This window comes from Pezoporus wallicus, unplaced genomic scaffold, assembly GCF_028554395.1.
Source record: "Pezoporus wallicus isolate ANWC-B61680 ecotype Strahan unplaced genomic scaffold, APGP_CSIRO_Pwel_v1 scaffold_11491, whole genome shotgun sequence".
NCBI lineage: Eukaryota > Metazoa > Chordata > Aves > Psittaciformes > Psittacidae > Pezoporus > Pezoporus wallicus.
Window position 1 is genome coordinate 5,736,156 of NW_026642649.1, and position 23,260 is coordinate 5,759,415.

The window sequence follows — 23,260 nt, forward strand, 5'->3', positions numbered from 1 at the left end:
ATTCTTCTTTAGTTCGGTTTTTTGTTTCATGTGACCTTTTGTGTCTCTGTGGCTGGAAGGTGAGAAGCCAGCCAGGTGACTCTGCAGCCTCTCTGAAAGTCACTTTGGTCCCTGCTTAATTGTTTCTTGCACAGCAGGCCTGTAGCAGGGATTTACATGTAAGTACTTGCAGGTGTTCAGTAGCACATGATTTTAGTGCTGGGCAAAGGATAAGGGGAAGCAAACAGCCTGGCAATGTCAGAGCTTTGGCAGGCCAGTGTCCTCAGATGAGGCCTGCCATTTGATGATGAATGAAAACCTGAGTTTCAGAGGAACAGCCTGGAAGGTGATATTTCACTCCTGGGGATAGAGAAGTCTTGCTACCCTGCTCCTTGCAACACCCCTGGCACTCTGGCAGGAGTGTACTTCATTGTGTTCCTTCTGGATTTTCAAGTGAATCCTTTAGTGCAGTGCTTGGGATGGCAGAATAAACATAATAAGCCACCACTGATAAATGAGAGAGGTTTTCTTATGTTATCTTTGTGGCAGTATGGGAGAGTCTGCAGTGATAATGGTAATGCATTTCATGCATTTAAGTGCCTTTTCTCCCCTTCTCCCCACTTGATTTTGTAGTCTCCTGTATTGATCTATTTCACCATGTAACTGTGCTTTTAAACTTGCCTTTTGTGTTTTAGTTAATAGCTCAAGAATAGAACTGGAATTGCACACTCAGAGCTGAAGTTCAGGAAGGGGGTAGAGCTGTTCTGTGCTTGATGTATTGAGGCAGAATTTCCATAGCCTGCAGGGTGAATTGTAGTGATCTGCCAGTGATAGGAAATTAACACTGCCTTGCTTCACAGAGACAAGGTGTTCACCTCTCCTTTTTTTTCTTCTTTTCTTTTCCTGCCCATGCTACTATCTAATTACCCTGCGGGTACAGACCTGTGTGATAACAGAATGGAGATAATGAATTGCTTGAGGCATAAGGTGACAGATTGATTTGCAGTGATCTAATGGGCAGGTGTGTTGATGCAGCCTGCTTCCAGTGCACCTCCACTGGGAAAGATCTGAGGAGATGAAGCAGCCTTGGAGACAGAGGAAGGAAAGATGCTTGTAGGCCTTTGTAGTTCCTTAAGCTATATAGACACTCCCTTAGCTTTGGGGATGACAGAAGGAGGATGTTAATCCATTTAGGAATGTATTTATTTGTGATTTTGGGGAATGAGAAAGAGAACGTGGTGTTTGGACAGCAATCCATTAGGTTTACATATTCAGGAGACACTTAGAGCTTATCTTTTTTATTTAATCTCTCAATCTTGCATTGGTTTACTGCAAGACAAAGGTGCTGGTTATCTTTCAAGCCTTAACCACAGAAATGAACAAAAGATGGAGAGTTGGTGTCATATTTTTTCCTCCCAGTTTGCTGAAAGCTGTATGCTTGTGGACAGAGGTAAAAAGTGAGTGACCACGACTTTAACCTGCAGACATACGTTTTTACTTTCAATTAAAATGCTGTATTTTTTTTGGAAGGGGGGGTAACTTTAATGGCTAAAGTGTGAAATCCTGCAATGTAAGGGACTTTGTAGGTCTTCCTTATGTTGAAAAAACCATATATAAGACTTCTAATGTATCATCCTGCCCTCTTGCCCCTTGCCTACCATTTCTCAGACTGTATCTTTTGTAAGCTCGTTCCCACTAATGAATAGAAGAAGTATAGTTACAGCTGCGTTCTTAGTTGAAGTAAAATGGGTTCCTTCTCGCATTGGTCTTTTTACACTTGCCCTTTTTCTGCAGCTAGTGTTACTAAAATTCACTTGAGAAGGTAGGGTGAAAAAAGAAGCCGCTGGTGTGTACTTGGAGGGGAGTTATTTCCATTTGCAAGATACTCTCTTGTTGGATGTGAGGCTCTCTGCAGAAATGTTTCTCTAGCAGCATTTCTTTGCATCAGTAAAAATAAACAGCACATTGCACCTTCTGTCTTTCAGCACAAAAACATCTCGGACACAAACTTGAGGGTTTTAAAGGGTTTCTTGATCACCAAATTAGTAATTTCTGTGTCCTAATCACCCATATGCATCCCAAATAATAAATTTGGAGGCTTCTTTTCTCCTGCCCTCAGGTTTTTGTATCTCTTTTTCAGTGATTCAGCAGATGGCTGCAGTTGGAAATGGCCCAGGGGACGCTTCCACCTTTTCTCTAGAGGGGATGAGGAAAGCCCCAAAGCTGTGTGCTGCGTTCTGCACCTCCTTGTAGCCTGCTGCTGGCCAGTGTCAGGGTGCTGCTGTGCTTGTCCTTGCAGAAGTGGCTTCCTCTACTTGGTTTTCCTCCTGTCCTCTGGTGCTGCAGTGTCAGTAGCTCAGTCCTCTGTGCTGGCTGGCATTAGTTGTCCTGTTCCAGGGCAGCAGCTGGGTTTGTCGTGGCCAGTGGAAATGATTTGTTGCTATTGAGCAGGGAAGTTGGGAGTTGGGAGAGTGGGGGAAATTGAGGACATCCCATTGGGAAGAAGAGAGGGGAAGAAAGTTGGCTTTGGGATCTGAGGCTAGACCATCATAGTGAATAATCCAGTATTCACAGAGCCAGGAAGAGGCAGGTACAATAGCACCGTGTTTGGGGTGCTCATCTGCTGTGTGGAACCAAAGGAGAGCAGGAGCTTGATCCTGAGCTGGCTGCATTGCAGGAGAAGGTACTGGAGTGGAGGTCCTGTGGTCTTCCCTCTTCGTGTGCTGTGCAGACTCTTCCCTTCCTGCTTCAGTGCCTTAGGATGAAGTGGAATTGCTGTACCAGGAGAGACTGAGAGGTCTTCTGGCCAGGCACAGCTCAAACATTCCTGGCTGTTTGCAAGCTGATGGATTACTCCATTTGAGGTTCCTTCTGGAGGTGGGGTGGTTTGTAGCATGTAGCTCTAGCAGTGTTAGGCTCAGTGTTATACTCATCGTGGGTATCCCTAGTGAAGTGTGATTATCTCTATTCCACAGCTTTACATGAGTTTTCCCCACATTGTAAAGGAATTAGTCAGGGAAACACAACTGGTGTGCATCCAAGCTTTTGTTTTGTCTGGTTTTAATGATTACTAGGTGATAATGGCTTGTCACAGGATCCTTCCCTAGCAGGAACTGTCCTGCAAATAGTAACTATGAGAGCAAAAAATATCTTTGTGGGTATTGTGTGCTTGTAGGTCTGGGAACATGTGATTTCCTGAGCATATGTGTCAGAGTTTGTTTACCTGTGCTATCTGAGCCTTTCTGTAGTGTTTGCAATCCAAATGCGATTTTTAATGAATTGTTGACGTTGTGCTTTTGCCAGGTTATGGAAAACTTGCCTTTTTTTTTTTTTTAAATTATATATACATGCAGCAACTTCATCTGCCTGGATTTCAGTACCAGACTTCCCTTTGCGTTTGATGAACGAGTTGTTACCTGGTTGCCGTTCATAAACACACAGCCTGTTGCTGTGGTCAAGGAGGGAGAGCTTGGAACCTGGCAAGATCTATGGTTAAACTCATTGCTGTTGAATTTAGTGTGTAATCAATTTAATTTGTGTTTGAGAAACCTCTGGAAACACTTCCTTATGAACACAAGGTATCTCACTAATTAAAAAAGTAAGCCTTTCCTAAGGTGTGCTGTCTTTTTCTCAGCCATTCACTTATTGCAGCTATCAGCAGCTCTCAGCCTTCAGAATTACTTTTGTTTTCAGTTAAGATGGATTTGATTTGAAAGATGAAAGGTGCAATTTATGTCCTATCACTGCAGCTTCTGGGAAACCTGGCATAGTGACAGTGTGAATAGGGTGTTTAAGATGATCGTCTGGGAGAAGAAGGATGCGTTGAGTGGTAGCCTGGATTTTAAGTAGTAAATTTTTAGTAGTAGATTTCAGTAGAGATTGTTGTTACCCATTTCTTAAAGTTCCTCTCTGCTTTCCCTCTCTAGTACAAATACTGGGATTTTTTTTGACCTTTAAAGCTATTCTGTCTTAGCTGCTCTTGCTCTTTGGTTGTAGTTCAGCCAATAAGCCGGCATCACTTGGTCCCAACTGAAATGCCTCTATGCTAATGCCTTTAGCGTGGGGAGCAAGAGGCTGTGCATGCCTGAAGGGCTGTAACCTCATGGAGATGTGGTGGGACTCCTCCTGTGACTGGAGTGCTGGTATGGAAGGACACAAGTGCTTCATTAAGGACAGGCTGAGGAGGAGAGGAGGGAGTGTCACCTCTATGTCAGTGACCATCTGGAGTGCACAGAACTCTGCCTGGGGATGGATGAGGAGCTAACTGAGAACTTATGGGTTAGATTAAAGGGAGGTCAGGGACAGGGGACATTGCAGTGGGGGTGTGCTACAGGCCACCTGACCTGGATGACCAAGTGCATGAGACAGATAGGTGCAGCCTCGTGTTCACAAGCCCTGGTCCTTATGGAGGGGCTTCAACCATCCTGATGTCTGTTGGAGGGACAGCACAGCAGAGCACAAGCAATCCAGGAGGTTCCTGGAGTGTGTTGACAGTAACTTCCTTCTCCAAGCAATAGAGGAACCAATAAGGAGTCAGGCTCTGCTGGACCTTGTCCTCACCAACAGAGAGGGGCTGGTAGGGAATGTGAAGCTCGAGGGCAGCCTTTGTTTCAGTGACCACAAAATGATGGAGTTTGAGATCCTTAGGGTGGCAAGGAGGGTGTGCAGAGAGCTTGCTTGCTGCCCTGGACTTCAGGAGAGCAGGCTTTGGCCTCTTGAGGGATCTGCTTGGTGGAGTATCATGGGATAAAGCCATGGAGGGAAGAGGGAACTGAGTAAGCTGGTTAATATTCAGTGATCACCTCTCCAGGCTCAGAAGCAATACATTCTGACAAAGAGGAAGTCAGGCAAGAAACAGAAGAACAAGGAGCTCCCGAGCAAACTCCCGTGTAAAAAAGAGGCCTACAGAGGGCAGAAGCAAGGGCAGGTAGACTGGGAGGAATATAGAGCAGTCAGAAATCAGGTTGGGAAAGCTAAAGCCCTGACATAACTCACTCTGGCTGGGGACATTAAGGGCAACAAGGAAAACTTTTGTAGGTACAGTGGGAATAAAAGGAAGACAAGGAAGAATATGGGCCCCATCCAGAAAGAAGTATAAGACCTGGTCACCCGGAACATGGAGAAAGCCGAGGCACTCAGTGACTTTTTTGCTGCAGTCTTCACTGGCAAGAGGTCCAGCCACACTGCCCAAGTCACAGGAGGCAATGGTAGGGACTGTCTTTGGAAGTGGGAGAATGAGGAACCTGCTGTAGGGGAAGGTCAGATTCGAGATCATGTAAGGAACCTGAAGGTGCACAAGTCTGTGGGACCTGATGAGATGCATCCGTGGGTCCTGAAGGAACTGGTAGGTGAAATGGCTGATCCATTATCCATCATATCTTAGCCATTATCCATCATATTGGAGAAGTTTCACCAGTGTCAGTCTGGTGAATTTCCTCTGGGATTCTGGGTGAATTCTGGGACTGGAAAAAGGGAAATACAGCTCCCATTTTTAAAAAGGAAAAAGAGGAAGACCCAGGGAGCAGCAGGCCAGTCAGTCTCGCCTCAATGCCCAGCAAGAGCATGGAGCAGATCCTCCTGGAAACTCTGCTAAGGAGCATGTACAATAAGGGGGTGATTGGTGCCAGCCAGTGTGGTTTCATTAAGGGAAAATCGTGCCAGACAAATCTGGTGGCCTTCTTTGATGGGGCTGCAGCATTGGTGGATAAGGGAAGAGCAACTGACATCATCAACCTGTGCTTGTGCAAAGTGTTTGACACTCCCAAATGACATCCTTGTCTCTAAGCTGAAGAGGCATGGATTTGATGGATGGACCACTTGGTGGATAAGGAATTGGCTGGATGGTTGCACTCAGAGTTGTGGTCAACAGCGTGATGTCCAAGTGAGGATCAGTGGTGAGTGGTGTTCCTCAGGGGTTGGTATTGGGACTGGCCCTATTTAATGCAAATGTCAGTGACATGGACAGTGGGATTGAGCACCCTCAGCAGTTGCGGATGACACCAAGCTGTATGGTGTGGTTGACACAATGGAAGGAAGGGATGGTATCCAGAGAGACTTGAACAGGCTCGAGAGGTGGAACAGTGCCAAACTCATGGAGTTCAACAGTACCAAGTGCAAGGTTCTACCCCTGGGTCGGGGCAGTCCCAGGCACAAATACAGGCAGGGCAGAGACTGGATGGAGCAGCCCTGAGGAAGGGGGACTTGGGGGCGTTGGTCAATGAGAAGCTCCCCATGACCTGGCTTCAGTGTGTGTTTGAGCCCAGAATCTCCCTGTGTGCTGGGCTGCACCCCCAGGGCGTGAACAGCACTGGTCAAGGGAGGGGATTCTCCCCCTCTGCTGCTCTCTGGGGAGACCCCCCCTGCAGCCCTGATCCAGCTCTGGGGCAGCCTCACAAGAGGGATGTGGAACAGTTGGAGAGAGTCCAGAGGAGGCCCTGGAGATGCTGCGAGGGCTGGAGCAGCTCTGCTCTGGAGCCAGGCTGAGAGAGCTGGGCTGGTTCAGCCTGGACAAGAGAAGGCTCCTGAAGGGGAGACCTTAGAGCAGCTCCAGTGCCTAAAGGGGCTGCAGGAAACCTGGAGAGGGGTTTTCGACAAGGGATGTAGGGACAGGACAAGGGAATGGCTTTAACCTGCCAGAGGGGAGATTGAGGTGAGCTCTTAGGCAGAAGTTCTTCCCTGTGAGGGTGCTGAGGCACTGGCACAGGGTGCCCAGAGAACCTGTGGCTGCCCTATCCCTGGCAGTGTTCAAGGCCCTAGGGGAGTTGATTTAGGTGATTTTTAAGATCCCTTGCAACCAAAACTATTCTAGGTTGTATGGATGCAATGTAGTGTATTTCAAACACCAGCAGTACACCTGTTTTAGAAGTGCATCCATAACTAAAATATAAATAACTTGTATGAGACTTGCCAATATTTGCTTGTCGTAAGTCAAGACTCCAGAAAGAAGTGACTGACAATAACTCTAGTTGTTTTCAAAGAAAGAGTTCCATGTTCTGTGCTTTTGTAACCTTGCAGGTGTTCCCTTTTGGCAGATACTCAGCAGGGGCCTTGCTGCAGCTGAAATCCAGCTGTTCTACAATATCTGGAGAGCTTTTCATGATCTGCAGTGTTTTTATGGATGTCAGTATTCCTTTACTTATTTCTCTCTGTTTCATATACTGTGATTACTGAAAATATTTTGGAGCTATTCTGCCACTCCTTTTGTTGTCTGCTTTACAAAAGCGTTCTTAAGTGTATAGGCTTGAATCTTAAACTAAGATTTGTCTGTCCTTATTAAAGTACATATGTGTTTCAAGATGTGTGATTATGGGGCAGGAGAAGAAATAGGTTAGATTCTGGCTGGAAATTAATTTTCTTCCATATTGCTCATACGTTTTGAGGCTTAGAATGTTTCAGTTTCAGTCTGATTCTTTGCTTTTACTTCTGTGCTGCTTCATGGGGATATGTCTCTTTTGGATTTATTTTGGTAGTTGTTTCCCCTCCCTTTATAAGTTCTGGACTTCTCCAGGTAGTGGATTTCCTGAAGTACAGAGTTTTATCATAAATGTTGATGAAGTGCATCGTGGGATTTGTAGTTCTCTTTAATAAAACTGATCTCTAGAGGAGTTATGCCAGAAGCCAGCTAGAGCTCCATCCCCCAGGAAGCCCAAGAGTAGCAGCCCAAAAATGTTTTGGCTTTTGCTGTGAGTATTCTTTGATATAACCCCAGACTGGTTTGGGTTGGAAAGGACCTTAAGATCATCCAGTTCCAACCCCCTGCCATGGGGGTTTTCTGACTTTTTCTTTCTGTATCACTGAAACACTTGGCTGTTTCCTGTGTACATGCATGCTGTTACTCACAGTTTTATTTTGCAATGTAGATGCTTATTCTGTCCTGACAAGGTAATAGCTGTTCTTTTTGTAGTTTAGGAGCATAAAGTGTGTTAACAAGCTGACCTTTCCTGAAGGCTAGAGACTAGGTCACCAGGCACCCCAGCTTTGGTTATGGCTTGCAGGAGAGAGTGTGCTGCTCACCAAGGAAGACTGTGTGAGCTCATTGGGAAAGAGTGGCTGTATTCAGCTGTGACATCTTGAATCTGCAAGTATGGAACAGCACTTCTGGGGAAAACCAGAGACATAGGTTCACAGTCAAGTAGAAGATAACAGTATCAAAATAGTCAGTGATCCTGTGGTTAAAGAAATGTGTTGCCAGAAGGAACTGATAAATAATCAGAAGCATCTTTGAGAATTGTTTATTCATGGCTTGTGCTCCTGTGGAGAGGGGAGAGCACCTTTGTCGGCCCTAGTTTAATGCATTAGCACTTTATACAAACTCCTGATTGAGCTGGTTAGTGCCTTATCTGTATGCTTTCAAGTGAAACTGTGTTCCCTGCAGGTGTGAGATTTTATGGCAATGCAGTTATTCTGCTCAATAGAAAACATGGATAGGCTGAATGGGTACGAAATGTAATGGCTTTTCCTCCTTTTAATAGGTTCTTGGATTGGGTTTTATTTTGTTTTTAAAGAATATGGTGACCAATGCTTGGAGCAAAGGACTAAAATTCAAGCAAAACAGATGTCACCGTTACAGCATTCTCTGTGTCACTGGCTCATGCTGATGTTGTCGTCAGTAATACAGCTTGAAACGTAAAGCGGTGCACATACAGGGAGAGAGTTTGACATTTAGCCTCACTTTCTGTCTTTTGGAGGCAATAATTGTTCCTCCCTCTTGCAAAGCAGCTTCAGGTTCTCCGGTATCATGTGCACGATGACGCCTGTTGTTGCTTAACCAGGTGGAATTGCGCATCCTATGCATACAGCAGGGCATTGGTGTTGCTGCTGTGGGAGAAGAGGGAAGTGAAGGGCTCTGCCCTCTGAGGGGCCGTTCTGCTAAAGGGGTGAGCAAGCTCCAAACGGGCAGGAAACCCTCGTGGTTGCTTTCAAGCTTGGAGTTTAGGAAGAGCTGAGAACTGGGCGGCCTTGAGAACTGGACCCTTGCCAGTGAGAAAATGGTTTCTTATTCCTGATGGCACTTCTGAGCTTTGAGTCGTGTTCCTCTGCTTTCATTCTGAGTATGGTGAGTGTCATTTCTTTCCTGAGCATCCTGAAACAATTTCTTTCTCCTCAAGTCTTTTAAGGAAGTGGATACTTCCTTCAGTGTTTGTTTGGTGAGGAAGCATTGCCTGTCTGAAGGGGTTTGCGTGGTTCAGTTTCCTTGCTTTGGCTTACCCATGTAGGTGCTCTTACATCTGTTTGTAGTTGTTACCTAATGAATAAGTGCTCTGGAGACTGTAGAGAAGGGAAAACCATTTCAAAATAGAGTAGGAGTGTTCAAGCAGACAGAATTTTCCACTTTGTTGTACTTGAAGGGGTGAAGGAAATGAAGCATGTGTGCGGAGCAAATGAAGGTTTTCCCATGAATCACTAACCATCTTTTGACAGCTCTCAGAAGAGTGGTGAGCTTGAGCTTGCTCCCTTTATTTCTTGCCACCAATGATATTTTACCAGGGCTGTGGAATTTATTGTATGTGCCAGTAGATTTGGGAGTTCCTGTTCAAATAACTCTGATTTACTGTATTCATAACTGAAGTTCTTGTTTCTTCCAGAAAGTGCAGATGTTACGCTCGCATGAAGATTGAGTGTAACTTCAGTGTGATATGTGTGATAGAATGGAAGTATTTCAGGTGTAGCTGGACCTATTGATTAATGAAGAAATGTAATGATTGTGAATAATGTGAATTCACATGACTCAGGTTGCAGGAACACATCCTGAGGGTTTCACAGGTTTAGGCATGTTGCCTAGAGGCACAGAAGGTTTCCTAGCTGTCATCATTATGACTGAGCAGCATTCAGCAAGAGAATAGGTATTTGGGAAAGGTGGTCAGTGGGAAAGCAGAGGGAAGATGAAAATACTCCTCCTTGGAAGCAGAAGGGCCTAGAGAAGAAAAGAAAGAGCTTTTCTGGGGTAATATTTTCAACCTGCATTGGTATTTGAATGTAGAGTTACTGGGAGATGTGACAGTTGAGATGGCTTTGGGGCCACAGAGTCTACATGTGCTGTTATGCCTTTGTGTTGTTAGAGATTAGGAGTTATCCTGAGTTATGTGTAGTTTAACACAGTTCTGTACTTCAGGAGTAAAAAAGAGTGTTTCTTGATTATGCCTTGGCTCTTTTAGTTATTTGTCTCTTGTTAGGAATTAAGATGTAATTTTTAGGGTGAGGTATTTGTAATGAATAAATTCGGGATGGAGGGAGCAATGACAGATGAACTTTACACATACAGACTTCAGCAAGGTACTCTGAAGAATAACAACACTATTTGGCTACAAGGTCTGTACCAGGTGGTAAAGTACTTGAAGATGCTTTTTGTCTTTCTTTTCAATATCTGTTAATGAATAGTTTGTTTTAAGGGTGTGCTGTATTAGCTACCTATTTGTAGCAACAAGATCATTGATTAATCATTAATAGTTGTATACAAATTTACTTCCTAACCAAATGACTTACTAAAGGGGGAAGAGGAATGTACTGGCTCACTGAAGAAAACCTTTACTTCAGTTAATTCTGGTGTTTGTATATACAGCAGTGCTGCTAAAAAACATGATAAAGCTTTAGAAACCAGTCCTCTAAGTACATTTTCCTTTATTCCTAGCTTTTATAACTGTAATGAAACTGGATTACCACTGACATACTGAGTATGTTTATGCACAAATATATTAGACTTCCTTCCCCTCTGTTACCTTATATATTACTGTGGTATCTGGATGGCTACTCACCTGCGTGTCACCCTGATCTTGCAAACCCCTAGTATCTTCATTTTAGAGATGGTGCACAGCTGCATGGAAAAACTAATCCATTTGCTAATGTTCACCAGAGGTCTGTGGTAAGGCAGGGAGCTTTTGACAGTTCCAAGATCCTAATGTAGCTGAAATGGTTTGTGTCTTAGTGCCCTTTTTATCTGATTTTGTGTATATCCTCACTACAAAGGAGGCAGTGGTAAACTTGTGAGTGGTAACGAAATGAGAGAACTTCAAAGCCCATGGATGGATTTAGCAGGTGGAATCTGAAAGTAAAGCCCCTGTTCCCAGTCTATCACTTCCTTACTGTTAACATTGCCTGGCACAACTTGTGTTGCTTCACGAGTTGTTGGAGGAAATGCTGTTGCAGCCACATCATTCTGTATGCGGCAGTTCCTCAAGTTACACACTTTTCAGTATAGTGGAGCTGATGGATGTCATGTGGGTGATAACAGGATAGATTTGCTTGTAAGCTCCGAGTAGCATTGCCTCCTTAATCTGACCCGTCTTCTGATGTGGTGAGAACTGGCTGGATTCATGTTACTCCTGCAGCTTTTACTAACCCCATCAGCTACAAACACTTGTGAAAAATGGGAATTTTGATGCTTTTTCAGGAATGAAGCTGGGACATTTATGCTAGCATTGAGCTGCTTTAGACTTTTTTGGGGGAAGAATGTAGCTTTTTTCTGTCCATAGTTTAGCAGAACAGGAATCTCTCCAAATTGTGGTAGTTTTCAGACTACCTAAGAGAAGCTCTGAAGAGCTTGATGTCACAGATGCCCTGTTGTCACCTAACTAAGGTATTGTGTAAAATACAGTTGAGCAGTTCCAGCTCAAATGTGAATAGTATCCTGAAAATACTTGAAGAACTACTTGACATAATGCATCTATTGGCTTTTCCTAATAACTTTAGCTTCTCACATTCACTTTTTCCTCTGTAAAGTGAATTTGCTTCAAAGAACGTGTGTTACAGATGATAAGTATTACTTTTGCTGGCTTAGCATTTGGAAAGGACACTCATATCTCTGTGCAATGCAGGTGCTGTTTCCCTCCTGAGCGTGCAAAATGGTTTTGATGAACCATAGTGTAATGTCTGATAGACAAGGGGGATAAAATCGTCTCTCAGCTGTCTGAATGTGCGTGTCTGAGGGGGAAGGGAGGAGAACATAGTGTTCCAAAGAGAAAAGGAGGGTGTGTGTATTCTGAGGAGTATCATATTAATCTGAAGGAGCAAGATGCATTCTTTGAGCTTGACTTTTTGCTCTGGGAGGGACTGGGGGGACACAGAGTGTGTGTGTGGTGGGGGGAGGTGGTGAGCATTCCTGGAGGGGATTAATTTTGAGGTGACTCAGACAGACACTTTGATCCTTTCCATCTGCAGGTTGGCTTGTTTTAGCTTGTTAATATATGGATAGCAAATTCCCTTCTTCCTTTTATGTTTGGAAAATTGCTCATAGCCCACACATGGCTCTGTAATTGGGGAGAGATTGTTCATTCTTGCCTGCAGGAAGACATTTCTCTGTCTGCTGAGCTGGAGTTCCAGACTAGATAGAGGGAATGCAAGAAAAACAGTGATGGGAAGCAGGGCTGCACATCTCTCCTTTGAGCTGTGATTCCTGAAGAAATTCCCACTGGTCTGTGTTTGCATCCGGAACACCATGTATTCTTCAGGATGGGGAAGTAAAATTGCTCAGTAGTGCTCTCAACCCTCCTTGTGCCTCAAGATACAACGGGTGGATGCCTGTAGGACATGGATACTGTGGAGAAACTTCAGTGAGTTTAGGAATAAAGTTTTCTTCATCGGTAACCTGTAAGAATTAAACACTCTCCTCATCAGATTTTCTTCTTTATTTCAACTTCAGGCATCTTAAATACAAGTAGGAATGATTAATATATATTTAAGTGACTTGAAAGTAGACAAGGGTTTGGTGATATCAAATGCGCTCTGTTTCTCAACCAAACTTCTTCAGGATTGTTAAACTTGTGTTCTGTTGAACCGCATTGCCCTGCCTCCTCTTGAATTTTAAGTCAGCTTTCCAAAAGCAGCAGGATTTTCTTCATGCTGGATTTTATCAGGATTCTGCCTTGGTGCTTGTCCTTCAGGTAAGATAGCACTGGCCAGGTTGCAGAGAGATTTGATCTCCTGCCTCTTCCCCCACCCCAGAAGATGGTTTGGAAAGGTTTGTGTGTGTGCATGTGTCATTTGGAACTTTTTCATTTCTATGACCACAAGTGAAGATTTTATTCCTTGTTGAAGATAGAAAATAGCAGCATGTAACAGCCCCTGAGTCCTGGCATAGGCTTACTGTATTTATTTAGTGGATTTTTTTCCCTGTGTTGCTTGTGTATCTACATTTAAGGGTTTTAGGGGCTTGCTTTGGCTTGGAGTGTTGCAGTTCTCTGTCATTATTTTAAGGTTTCACAGAATTTTGTTCATAAATGTGATTGACCGAGGGGTCTGGATGAATAATTGCAGCCTGTCCTCAGTTTTTATTAGATGCAGCACTTCACTATGACTCTATGATTTTCCCTGCACATGGCAGAGGGTTGGAATTAGATGATCTGAAGTTCTTTTCCAACCCAAACCATTTTGTGATTCTGTTATTCCCTTATCTTTGTGCTTTTGTAGTCGGTGGCTCACTCTGGCTGCTTTGGGGTCCTAAAGAAAGTGTACAAGGACTCTTCTCATCCACCTCACAAAGGCCTTCTTAAAAGAAACTCTAGGGGATGATTGCGTTTTGCTGTCTATGTGGGAATATTTGCTTCTAGATTTAGATAGATCAGGCAACAGTGAAGAGGAAGTCATAGCACAGGTCATGATGGAAGCAAGCACTGCTGTAGGTTATAAGCTATACAAGCTCATGTTGGCTGTAATGCTTGGAAATCAGAGCTGCTATAGATAATGGCGTGAACTAAATGAAAAGGTGTAAATTTAAAGGTGTAAGCCTAAAATCCTGGTAGTCTGGTTCTGCTAGAAATGTTCATTTAGATGGCTTTTCGGGATCACCTTCCTGTCTGGGACCAGGGTCACTGGAACACCAAGTTGCACAAATGAAATCTTGATCTCAGATGAGGGAGCCTTATATTTTGGGGAATACCTCATGTAAACCAAGAAGTCTAGAAGCAGTTCTCTTCGTGAAGGCTGCTCCTGTGACCACATGCAGTCACAGAGAGACATTTAAACACAGCCCTCCTCCAAAGAGGCTGAATAATAGAAAGATCTTAAATTTTCTGCAAAATGTTATTATGACAAAAGGTTTCATTTGGTCTGGAGGCATCTGTCTGTACATGCAGCACATGCAAGCGGCTGCAACAGAAAGGGGCATCTGTGTGTTGTTGTACAGGTATTGTACAGTTAATATCTTGTGTATATGTGTGTGTTTTGCACAGAAAAGATTCATTTGTCATGCTTGAGTGCATAGAGTCCAATGGTTCAGGTTCCTAAATGTCAGGGTTTGGTTTGCTTTAACTTGAAAGGATTTCATCACTTTTTCTACGGAAAATGAAAATATTAAGCTCCACCATTTATTTGCTCGCAAATGGTATTTCTTTGCTTAAAATGATCTGCACTGGTGTTGATGTCTTCCTCCCTGTTCTGTCAGCAGTAGATTTTGATTGGGATTTCCACAGTTCAAGTTGCTATTGTGTGTAAACACAGCATGCTGGTGGCTGTGTGGGGACCGTCTGGGGACAGGCTGGAGTGTCATGGGTGTGTGGTGAACCATGGCCTGTTGGGTCGCTCAAGGTGGTGAAAGAATAGCTGAGTGTCTAGAAAGTGAAAAGATGGGAAAGTGAATCACAGCTAGGGGAAGGTGACAGCTACAGTCACCATAGTAATAAGCTGTGGATTGAACTTCACCTGAACTGAAAACTGGTTTGAACAGTTGTTGGGCATTTTGCTCTCCTTTATGTGTTCTGTGCCTCCCCTCCCCCTGTTAAACTCAATGCAGAGCTAGACTGGAAGAGGTTCAGTCCCAATGGGATCTGAAACAGAAATGAAATCTTGCCTTGATCCTCTGCTAATAACATTGGAAAGCTTTTTCAGATGCTTTGCAACCATTTTCATTGCTTATTTAACTGATGTACAGAAGAGAACAAGATATACTTAGAGCACACCCATGTGGCCATGGAGGGGTTAAATGCTATTTAAGAATTGTTTTGGGGGTGGGGGGGAGAAGGTTTCTAATTGTAGTGAAGTATTTTTGGAATTTGCCCTGTCAGTTAGTAATATTTCACTAATTAAAGCAACCCTTTGTTTAAACCAGGCTGACAACAGCTCGTCTGGAGAGTTGGCTGGTGGACAAACCGAGGTATGTTCGTTCCTCAGCAATTCAACCCATTTTATATGCTGATGTTTCTTAAGTAATGCTTTTAACTTGGAAGAAGGTAATCACATCTGTGAATTCCTTGTGGTTTCTCTGCTGCTGAGGGTTGCATCCTATAAACAGTTTTATTACCTTAAAGCCTTATGTGTAATGAAAATTAACTAATAAAACAAGCAGACAGGCACTGGGCTCTTCATGGCTCGATGTAGCAGGGTTATTTGAACAGCAAAATTAAGGGATTATAAATTGTTGCTGGAAAAACGTTAGCAAGAGGCAACTATATTTTCCCTTACTCCTGTGTATGCTCCTGCTTGGGAGAACAGCATATGTACAGACTGCGGTTTGGTCAGGAAGGTTTTATGTGTTTGTGGAAAAATGGGTTCTCGTTTGGGAATCGTACATTTGCCATAAAGGAGAGGGAAAGGCCTATACTGAAACATACTGTCAGGTTGGACAGTAAAAGCAGACTGAAAATTTTACAGGTTTTCCTGCCCTGAACAGCATTATATGAAGAAACTCACATAATACTAAAAAGCCAATGTACAAATCTTGAATAGCTTACTGTATGCTAATGGGTTGGATTTCCCAATGGCGTGATATCACAGACTGCTCTTAGTTCCTTGGTTTTGTCAAATGGCTTGCTGCTTGTAGAGAAGCCTGCTTTGCCAGATGAAAGATCCTGTAAGAGTGAAACCTCTGACCGTCCTGGCATTAAGAGTGAAATCTGTTGAGTGATGACTAACTGCCAACTAATACTTTTGGCTACACTAAGATTTCATAGCTTCCTTTTGAAAGGTTACATCTTCTTCATTAATAGGTATTCAGAGATAAACCTCAAGTCTTGAAAAACGGTATTTGTCTTTTCTCTTTACATCATTTATGAAAATACCAGCCAACAGATCTGCCTTGTCAACAGTCCTGCCTTGTCAACAGGTCTGCCAATGAACATGTCCAGGCAGTGAAGATAGTTCAGCTGTTTGATTTGATTTGGGTAGCAATATTGTTGTACTACATGATGTACTCTGTAATAATGAAGAACATACTGGAACAATTTGATGTCAGAACCAGGATGAGCCTTTGAAATGAGCATTCTCTGGTCTCACTTGTATTTTGTTGTACATTCTTGTGAAATTATTTCAGCTTTTGGCAAGAGTATCATGGAACTGTTAGTTCTGTGAATTGCTGTGATCTGGAAATTTATTTTATTTGAATAATCTGTTCTAGGAATGTTTTATTCTGAGGGGCAGAGGGAGCAGCAACTGTTGTAAGAATGAATTAAATCCTCTAAAAGTGCAAGAAAAGAGATCAAACTACATAAGAATAAACATTATCAAGGCTTTAAAGGAAACTGTTGTTTAAGAGAAAGGGGAGAGAACAGAGTACTTCTGCAGTCTGCTAATATGAATGTACCCTTGGTGGAACAGAGGAATGGGATCTGAAGAACCCTAATGAGACCTGAGAGTATTTGGTAAGAAGAGTAAGGGCTTGGAGAGCTTCCTGGTTGTTAGAAGGAAGAACTTGGGGTTTTGAATGGATTCTCTGGGCCTTGAAAAAGGGTCATGAGGGTCAAGTTCAAAGTTTTTCTTTATTCACTGTGATAAGAGATCCCAATTTTAGTGCCAGGGGAAAAACTGGGGTAGTTATTTAGAAATTTAAAGTGAATAGTTATTTTGAGCTACAAGGAAGGTCAGTTAAGTAACAGTTGCGTTTCGTGTTATTGTTTTTCTCAACATAATAGTTCAACTATTTGTCTTTGGGTGAGTGAGCAAGTTAATCAGCTACAGAGCAGACACTGTATAATAACTTTATAAATGCCTGTTGTGTTTTATTTCCATTTCCACAAGAGCTTTGGATCTTGTAGTTGAACGTGATCCTTGTGCTTAAGCTATTTTATGTTATCCTGGCTCATTCACATAGCAGAGGAGAGGAGCTGAAGTTCCAATCTGCAGTCCAGTAGCAACAGATCTTCTCCTGCCTACATGGGAGCACACAAAGCTCCCAGTTAGTAGCAGACTGCACTAATCAGTGACCAGAATTGATGGCATTTATCAAGGTGGATATTTTATTGTGTTCCTGGTAGAGGTTAACTTTAGAAGGGAAATAGCTAATCGGGAAGGTGGAGACTGTTCAGATAGGCAGGCAGTGGTGTTACCCTATCTCTAAGTTGTAACTGAAGTGACTTTGAAGATGGTTACAATAATAAGGTGGAGGTAAGGGGAATTCAGGGTTTTTTAGGCTTGAAATCTGTGGCTCAGTAGAAGTGGATGTAGTTCCAATGTTGAGCTTACTGTAGAAGCATTCCTTTAACACAGCATGGGATGCTTTGCTGTTGGACTATTCTTACTGCTGCAAGAAATGTTCACATCAAAATATGAACTGAACATTATATAATTCAACACACTTACTGTGAGATCTTTTCTCAAATAAAGGCAATGCTGATATCTAACATGGCAAGGGCTTTCTCTTTGTGTATGGCAAAGTGAGTCTGCATCTTGTGTTAGGCATGTCTGCCAGAGCTGGACAGCCTGGTTTCCAGAGTACTGACTCAGGTACCAAGGAAGGAGCTGGAAGCAGTGTGGGGGTCAGAATAGGAGCCTTATTTTGCTGTTTGCCAGTGAGACATATATCTGTTGCCATTAGGCTAACCTTGGTTCCTCCTTTTAAATAGTTGTGCATCATGAAAGTGGTGATGTAGTATGAATGCTAATTTTAACCAGGAAGTTTTGACACTGTTTCTTGTGTGGTGTGGTTTTCTTTGTGTGGTGGTTTTGTGTGTGTGTCTCGTTCTTCAGTACAAACCTATCTAGTCCTAGCCTTTGCTCTCTCAAAGTTTGCTGACTTGCCTGTTAGGTGAACGCAGACTCTACAATATTGCTTGTGGTTACTTGCAGTAAGGGAATATGATTGAGACTTTCTGATTTACTATGTTGTTATCACATGATAAACACTCCAGGAGGTGTGTTCAGAGTGGTCTAAACAACTAATCTTGTAATAGCAGAGGAAAATCAACAGAAGGGATGCAAAATCCACAGTTGCCAGTAGAGTTTTTTTCATCAGGTGGTATTCCCATTGACTCATGCGACAGGACCACAGAGGAACATGAAGAAGAATATAAACCAAATGTCTAAGCACAAGTTGTTTGCTGTCCGATGAAATTAATGCAATTACATCCTGGAGCAGGACTGTTGAGTAAACATTTCTGAGTTTTGGAGGTGCATTTACATTATCCTATACATTATTTATTGTAGAAATCTATGTAATATTAGTTTTGTTTCTGTTTCCTGAAAAATAGTTGATTGTAACTTGATGAAAAACATAGCAAAGCTTAATTAAAATAGCAACAAAAAATGAAACTAGATGTTATGAAAGAAATTAAGTTCTGCCCAAAAGTACACAAAGAAGATCTTAATGTTCTTGATTGGGTTCTGCCTCACTTCTTAAATTACTGAGTACAAAATTCTGTAAGCCAAAACTTTGGGTCCTCAGGTTTAATGAAGTGCAGAAAATGTGCCTATTTTAAGTGGTTGTATAAAAGATACTGCTTTACATTACTGATTGGAGCAGTCTTGACCATATGATGAAAGATAACTTTCTAAAATGAGGAAATACTTGCAGAGTACTGTTTCCTGTATGAGTTACTATCAGTAGTGCAGATGGTAACCTGTGTGGGATAGCATGTTTAACTAGAGCTGTTCACATACTGAGCCAGCTGTGTTTGAAATACCATTACTTCTGGCCTAGGGGAATAAATGGAAGGATGTCCTTTGCATTGGGAGCATAGGTGTTGAGTGAAGATGTTCTGGCCACACATGCTGGTCTCCACTCTGTTCTCTGCTTAGTGTAACTCTAGCCTCTCAAAGTATTCTGGCTTTCTGTGTCAGTAGGTCCCAAGAGCCATGGATAGCCTGGATCAAAATAAGGTAATTAAATAAGGATATATGTAGGGAGAGGAGGAGACCGAACTGAAGTTGCCATTTTTCCATCCTGCTGAATCACCTTTAATGAGATTTTCATGCAGACTTGTAAAGCATGTTGTTTTCTACATCTTGGAAGATTTAATGTAGTGATGTTACAGAAGGCAGATCCTGACACATGACTGGTACTTCTCTGACACACTTTCTGTGTGTATGCTTCCTTAGTACAGCAGCTGCTAAATGCACATGTGTATGAAGTATGCAACTATCACCTTGCTTACCACTGGGTACTTCCAGCTAGGATGCTGACTTTCTGTGGAGGATGAGGGAGGGGAAGGATGTCCATGTGAAAGGTGACAGTGCTGACAACAGTACTTGAATGAATTTAAAGTGCCAAGTTGAGTATCTGTTAATGTAGCGTACTTGCCTCAAGCAAGATTGCCAGGGTAGGAGGGAATGCTGAAGCTGTGTGGCAGAAATTAGCCTGTATGGAATTGCTAAATTTGTTCACTGTATTACTGTTTATAATGTGTCTTCCATTTCTCAGTGAATGGCTTATTGGCATGCATCTTCAGCCTTCTCAGCTGGCAGTTTTCTCTCCTGGTTCTAGCATGGGTCTGGGCTCTTCTCCCTCCTTCAGAGGAGGCCATGAAGATGGTCTGAGGGCTGGAGCACCTCTTCTGTGAATACAGGCTGAGTAGAGCTGGGCTTGCTCAGCCTGGAGAAGAGAAGGCTCTAGGAAGACCTGAAGTGGGGCTACAAGAAATCTAGAGAGGGACTTTTTACAAGGGCATATAGTGACAGGACAAGGGGAATGGCTTTAAGTTGACAAGAGGGTAGATTTAGATGAGCTCTTAGGCAGAAGTTCTTCCCCTGTGAGGGTGCTGAGGCGCTGGCACAGGGTGCCCAGAGAAGCTGTGGCTGCCCCGTCCCTGGCAGTGTTCAAGGCCAGGTTGGACGGGGCTTGGAGCAACCTGCTCTAGTGGAAGGTGTGCCTGCCCGTGGCAGGGGTTGGAACGGGATGATCTTAAGGTCCTTTCCAACCCAAACCATTCCATGATTCTGCTCTCCTTTTCTCAGCCCACTTTGTAGACTCTTGGTAACTTTCCTAGTTGTGTGGTATGGTTGGGGTTCTTATCAGAGCAGAAGTTGTTTACTACAAATAGCTCTTTGGTATTTGGCCATGTAACTAACTACAGCATGTCATAGGAGGGTTAGGTTGTACATTGCTGCAGTTCTTTGTGTATTTGCTGCTTTTGTGGACAGGTTCGTTAGGGACTATTGAGACAGAGTAATATTCATGAAAGCATATACTCTGCTCAATGTTTCTGTGTACTTACAGGAATTCACCTGCAGTGGAAGAGATTTGATTAGAGAATCTTGGTGAAGATGATTAAAAACCCAATAAACCTGTCAGCATTTCAAGGGGAGACACCTGATCTCTCCGAATTATTTTTGTTATGCCCTTCAACATTTTCTTTTCTGTGAACCGAAGACAAACCAGGTATATGCAGAAATAGACTTTTTTTCCCCTGCTATTTCAATATGTGGATTCTAGTCTTCAGGTGTCCAGCTCTGAGTATGTGGGAGTTCCAGTCTTTGTGTACTAAAAGCAGTGTTGTAGCCTCAGAGATGCCAAGGCAGGTTCATGTAACAAAAGAAGAAAGAAAACAAAAAGCCACTGACAAACACTGAGCTTTCATGATTACAGTCCTCTGACTGCTTTCAGGCATTTCCTTTGTACAGTTTTTTTCCCACACAGAACAAAGTGTCTGTTTGCCAATGAGATGAGCATGGAAAAGACAAGTTTTCCAGTGTCTGTAGTAACTGTTGTCTTAATGGATTTTCCATCTGTCTGCTAATTGGTTTTTCCACCATTACGAATTAATGCAGTGGAGAGATAAAGGTGTTGAAATAAAAACATAAAGAACTGATGAAATAGAAAAATCTGGGAGCTGCTGCTGTTTTACATTACAAGTAAGGAGTGACCACAGGCTCCTCTGTTCCTGCTTGAAGGAGACTGGTTCCTAGGGATATTTGGATGAATGAGAGCAGTGAGGATTTAGTAGGCATCCCTCTTGCCTTTCTCCAGCAGGTGTGCTGACATGCTGGGGTTCAGACTCTCTTGGGTGCTGTTGTTCTTCAGTGAGTGTCAGCCATCTCTAGGCAGACCTGGACCTACTGTTTTCTGAACTGAAATCTCAGCCAGATCATCAAGGGAAGGATTTGAAGCAGCAAATATGAAGAACTTACGGTATGTTGTTTAAAGCTGGAGGTGGTCAACAGACTTTAATGTAGGGAGAGAGATTTGTCTGATAATTGGTCATTTCCAAACACTTTACTCTCTTATCTCTACGTGCTGTGGCTTTGTCTCAAGCATTTAAAGCTTTGAGAAGAGCACATGCAGCTGACGGTCTAGATGAAGAACCTCCTCCAAGGTGAACTGTCTACAAATGAGAATGTGTTTGTGGCATGAAAGAATAATCCATTCAGCCTAGGTCTTGTCTCTTGTTAAAGAGAGCAGTGAAGTTGCTGCATGTCTCTGACCTCTTTCTTTAAATTTACATAAGGTCATTTGGATGGAAACTTCTTTTTCAGTTTTGTTTTGGAAACCCTGGTACTTGGGCAGAGTTTCTGTAGTCAGAACTATTTTGACTACAACAGAGGCTCCTTATTTCTTTTGTCTGAGAAACTACAAAGGCTTTTGCTGCTTAAAATTACAGCACCAAATATTTTTAAGGGGGATGGGGAGTGCTCTTTTTCTGTCATTTTCTATTACACTTTGCCCCCTTATATCCAAGCATTTTGTACCACCAAATCACAGGATTTTTTTCCTCTCAGCATGAACTTTACTCAGCTGGCTCAATGAGACATTTTTTCCTCACCAGCATCTCCATGTGGTTTCACTTGAGTCACAAGTCAGGAGCAGGCTCCCCTGGGAGGGATATCGCCAGCTCAGGCTGCATGATCCTAAGTCAAGATGTCTGTTCTCAACTGTCTTGCTGTGAAATGACTTGAATGAATGGGCAGTAAATGGGGGGTGTAGGTGCTTTCTTGTCTTTGCAATCCCTCTGAACTTACTTGGTAATATTAAATAGTAGTGATAGGAGTATAATTGGTTATTTGTGTACACTCCAGTGTGAGTGTGTGCTATGTGCTATGGCTATCACTGTAGAAATAATCTCTGAATGTGGATGAAACAGCCAGAAATGCCTTATTTCAGTCTGCGTAAAAAATGCTCTGGCGTTCCACAGTTTTTGGCCACCATCCCATATTCTTGTCATGTACCATGGGTTCTGCAAAATGTATGTATTCACTGGTGGTAGTTGGGTATGTACTTACAATAGCGTGATATATTCAGTTAATGCCACTTGGTTAAAATACTGCACTAGAGACAATGGTATGTTTTCCAAGACATGATTCTCATAGGGAAGGGCTGCAGGGAAACGGATGTTACGGCATTTGCTGTTTCACTGTGCATTCATCTTGTCCTGGTGTGAGCAAGACTGTTAACATCATCACTTACTACAGTCCAAAGAGTTGTGGTCAGACCTGGTGTTCTGAAGGTGTTTTAGAGAGTACCTGGGTAATACTGAGAGAGCTGGGCTTCTATTGGAGAAGAGAAGGCTCCGGGGAGATCTTAGAGCAGCTCCCAGGGCCTGAAGGGGCTGCAAGAATCCTGGAGAGGGGTGGCCATGAGGGGTGAGGGGAGATAAGGAGGGGAGGGGAGCAGCGGTCATGAGGGGAGATCATGAGGGAAGATGAGGGGCAGCCATGATGGGAGAGAAGGAGCAGTCCTGAGGGGACACCATGAGGGAAGACGAGGGGCAGCCATGATGGGAGAGAAGGAGCAGTTGTGAGGGGAGATCATGAGGGAAGATGAGGGGTGGCCATGATGGGAGAGAAGGAGCAGTCATGAGGGGAGATCAAGAGGGAAGATGAGGGGCAGCCATGATGGGAGAGGAGCAGTTGTGAGGGGAGATCGTGAGGGAGGATGAGAGGCAGCCATGATGGGAGAGAAAGGAGCAGTCATGAGGGGAGATCAAGAGGGAAGATGGGGGGGCAGCCATGATGGGGGAGGAGCAGTTGTGAGGGGAGATCATGAGGGAAGATGAGGGGCGGCCATGATGGGAGAGAAGGAGCAGTCGTGAGGGGACACCATGAGGGAAGGTGAGGGACAGCCATGATGGGAGAGGAGCAGTTGTGAGGGGACACCATGAGGGAAGATGAGGGACAGCCATGATGGGAGAGGAGCAGTTGTGAGGGGACA

The 23,260-nt window shown here is 43.4% G+C and overlaps 1 protein-coding gene across 3 annotated transcripts in view; it reads left to right on the forward strand.

Moving 5' to 3' along the window:
* The window catches only part of TNS3 (tensin 3), a 197,570-nt gene that overhangs the window by 35,234 nt on the left and 139,076 nt on the right, over window positions 1-23,260 (forward strand). For all 3 annotated transcript variants that reach the window (XM_057431640.1, XM_057431641.1, XM_057431642.1), the window contains exon 2: window positions 15,017-15,061. In XM_057431640.1, coding sequence (XP_057287623.1) covers window positions 15,017-15,061 — 45 coding nt within the window. The remainder of the gene's footprint in view (window positions 1-15,016; window positions 15,062-23,260) is intronic.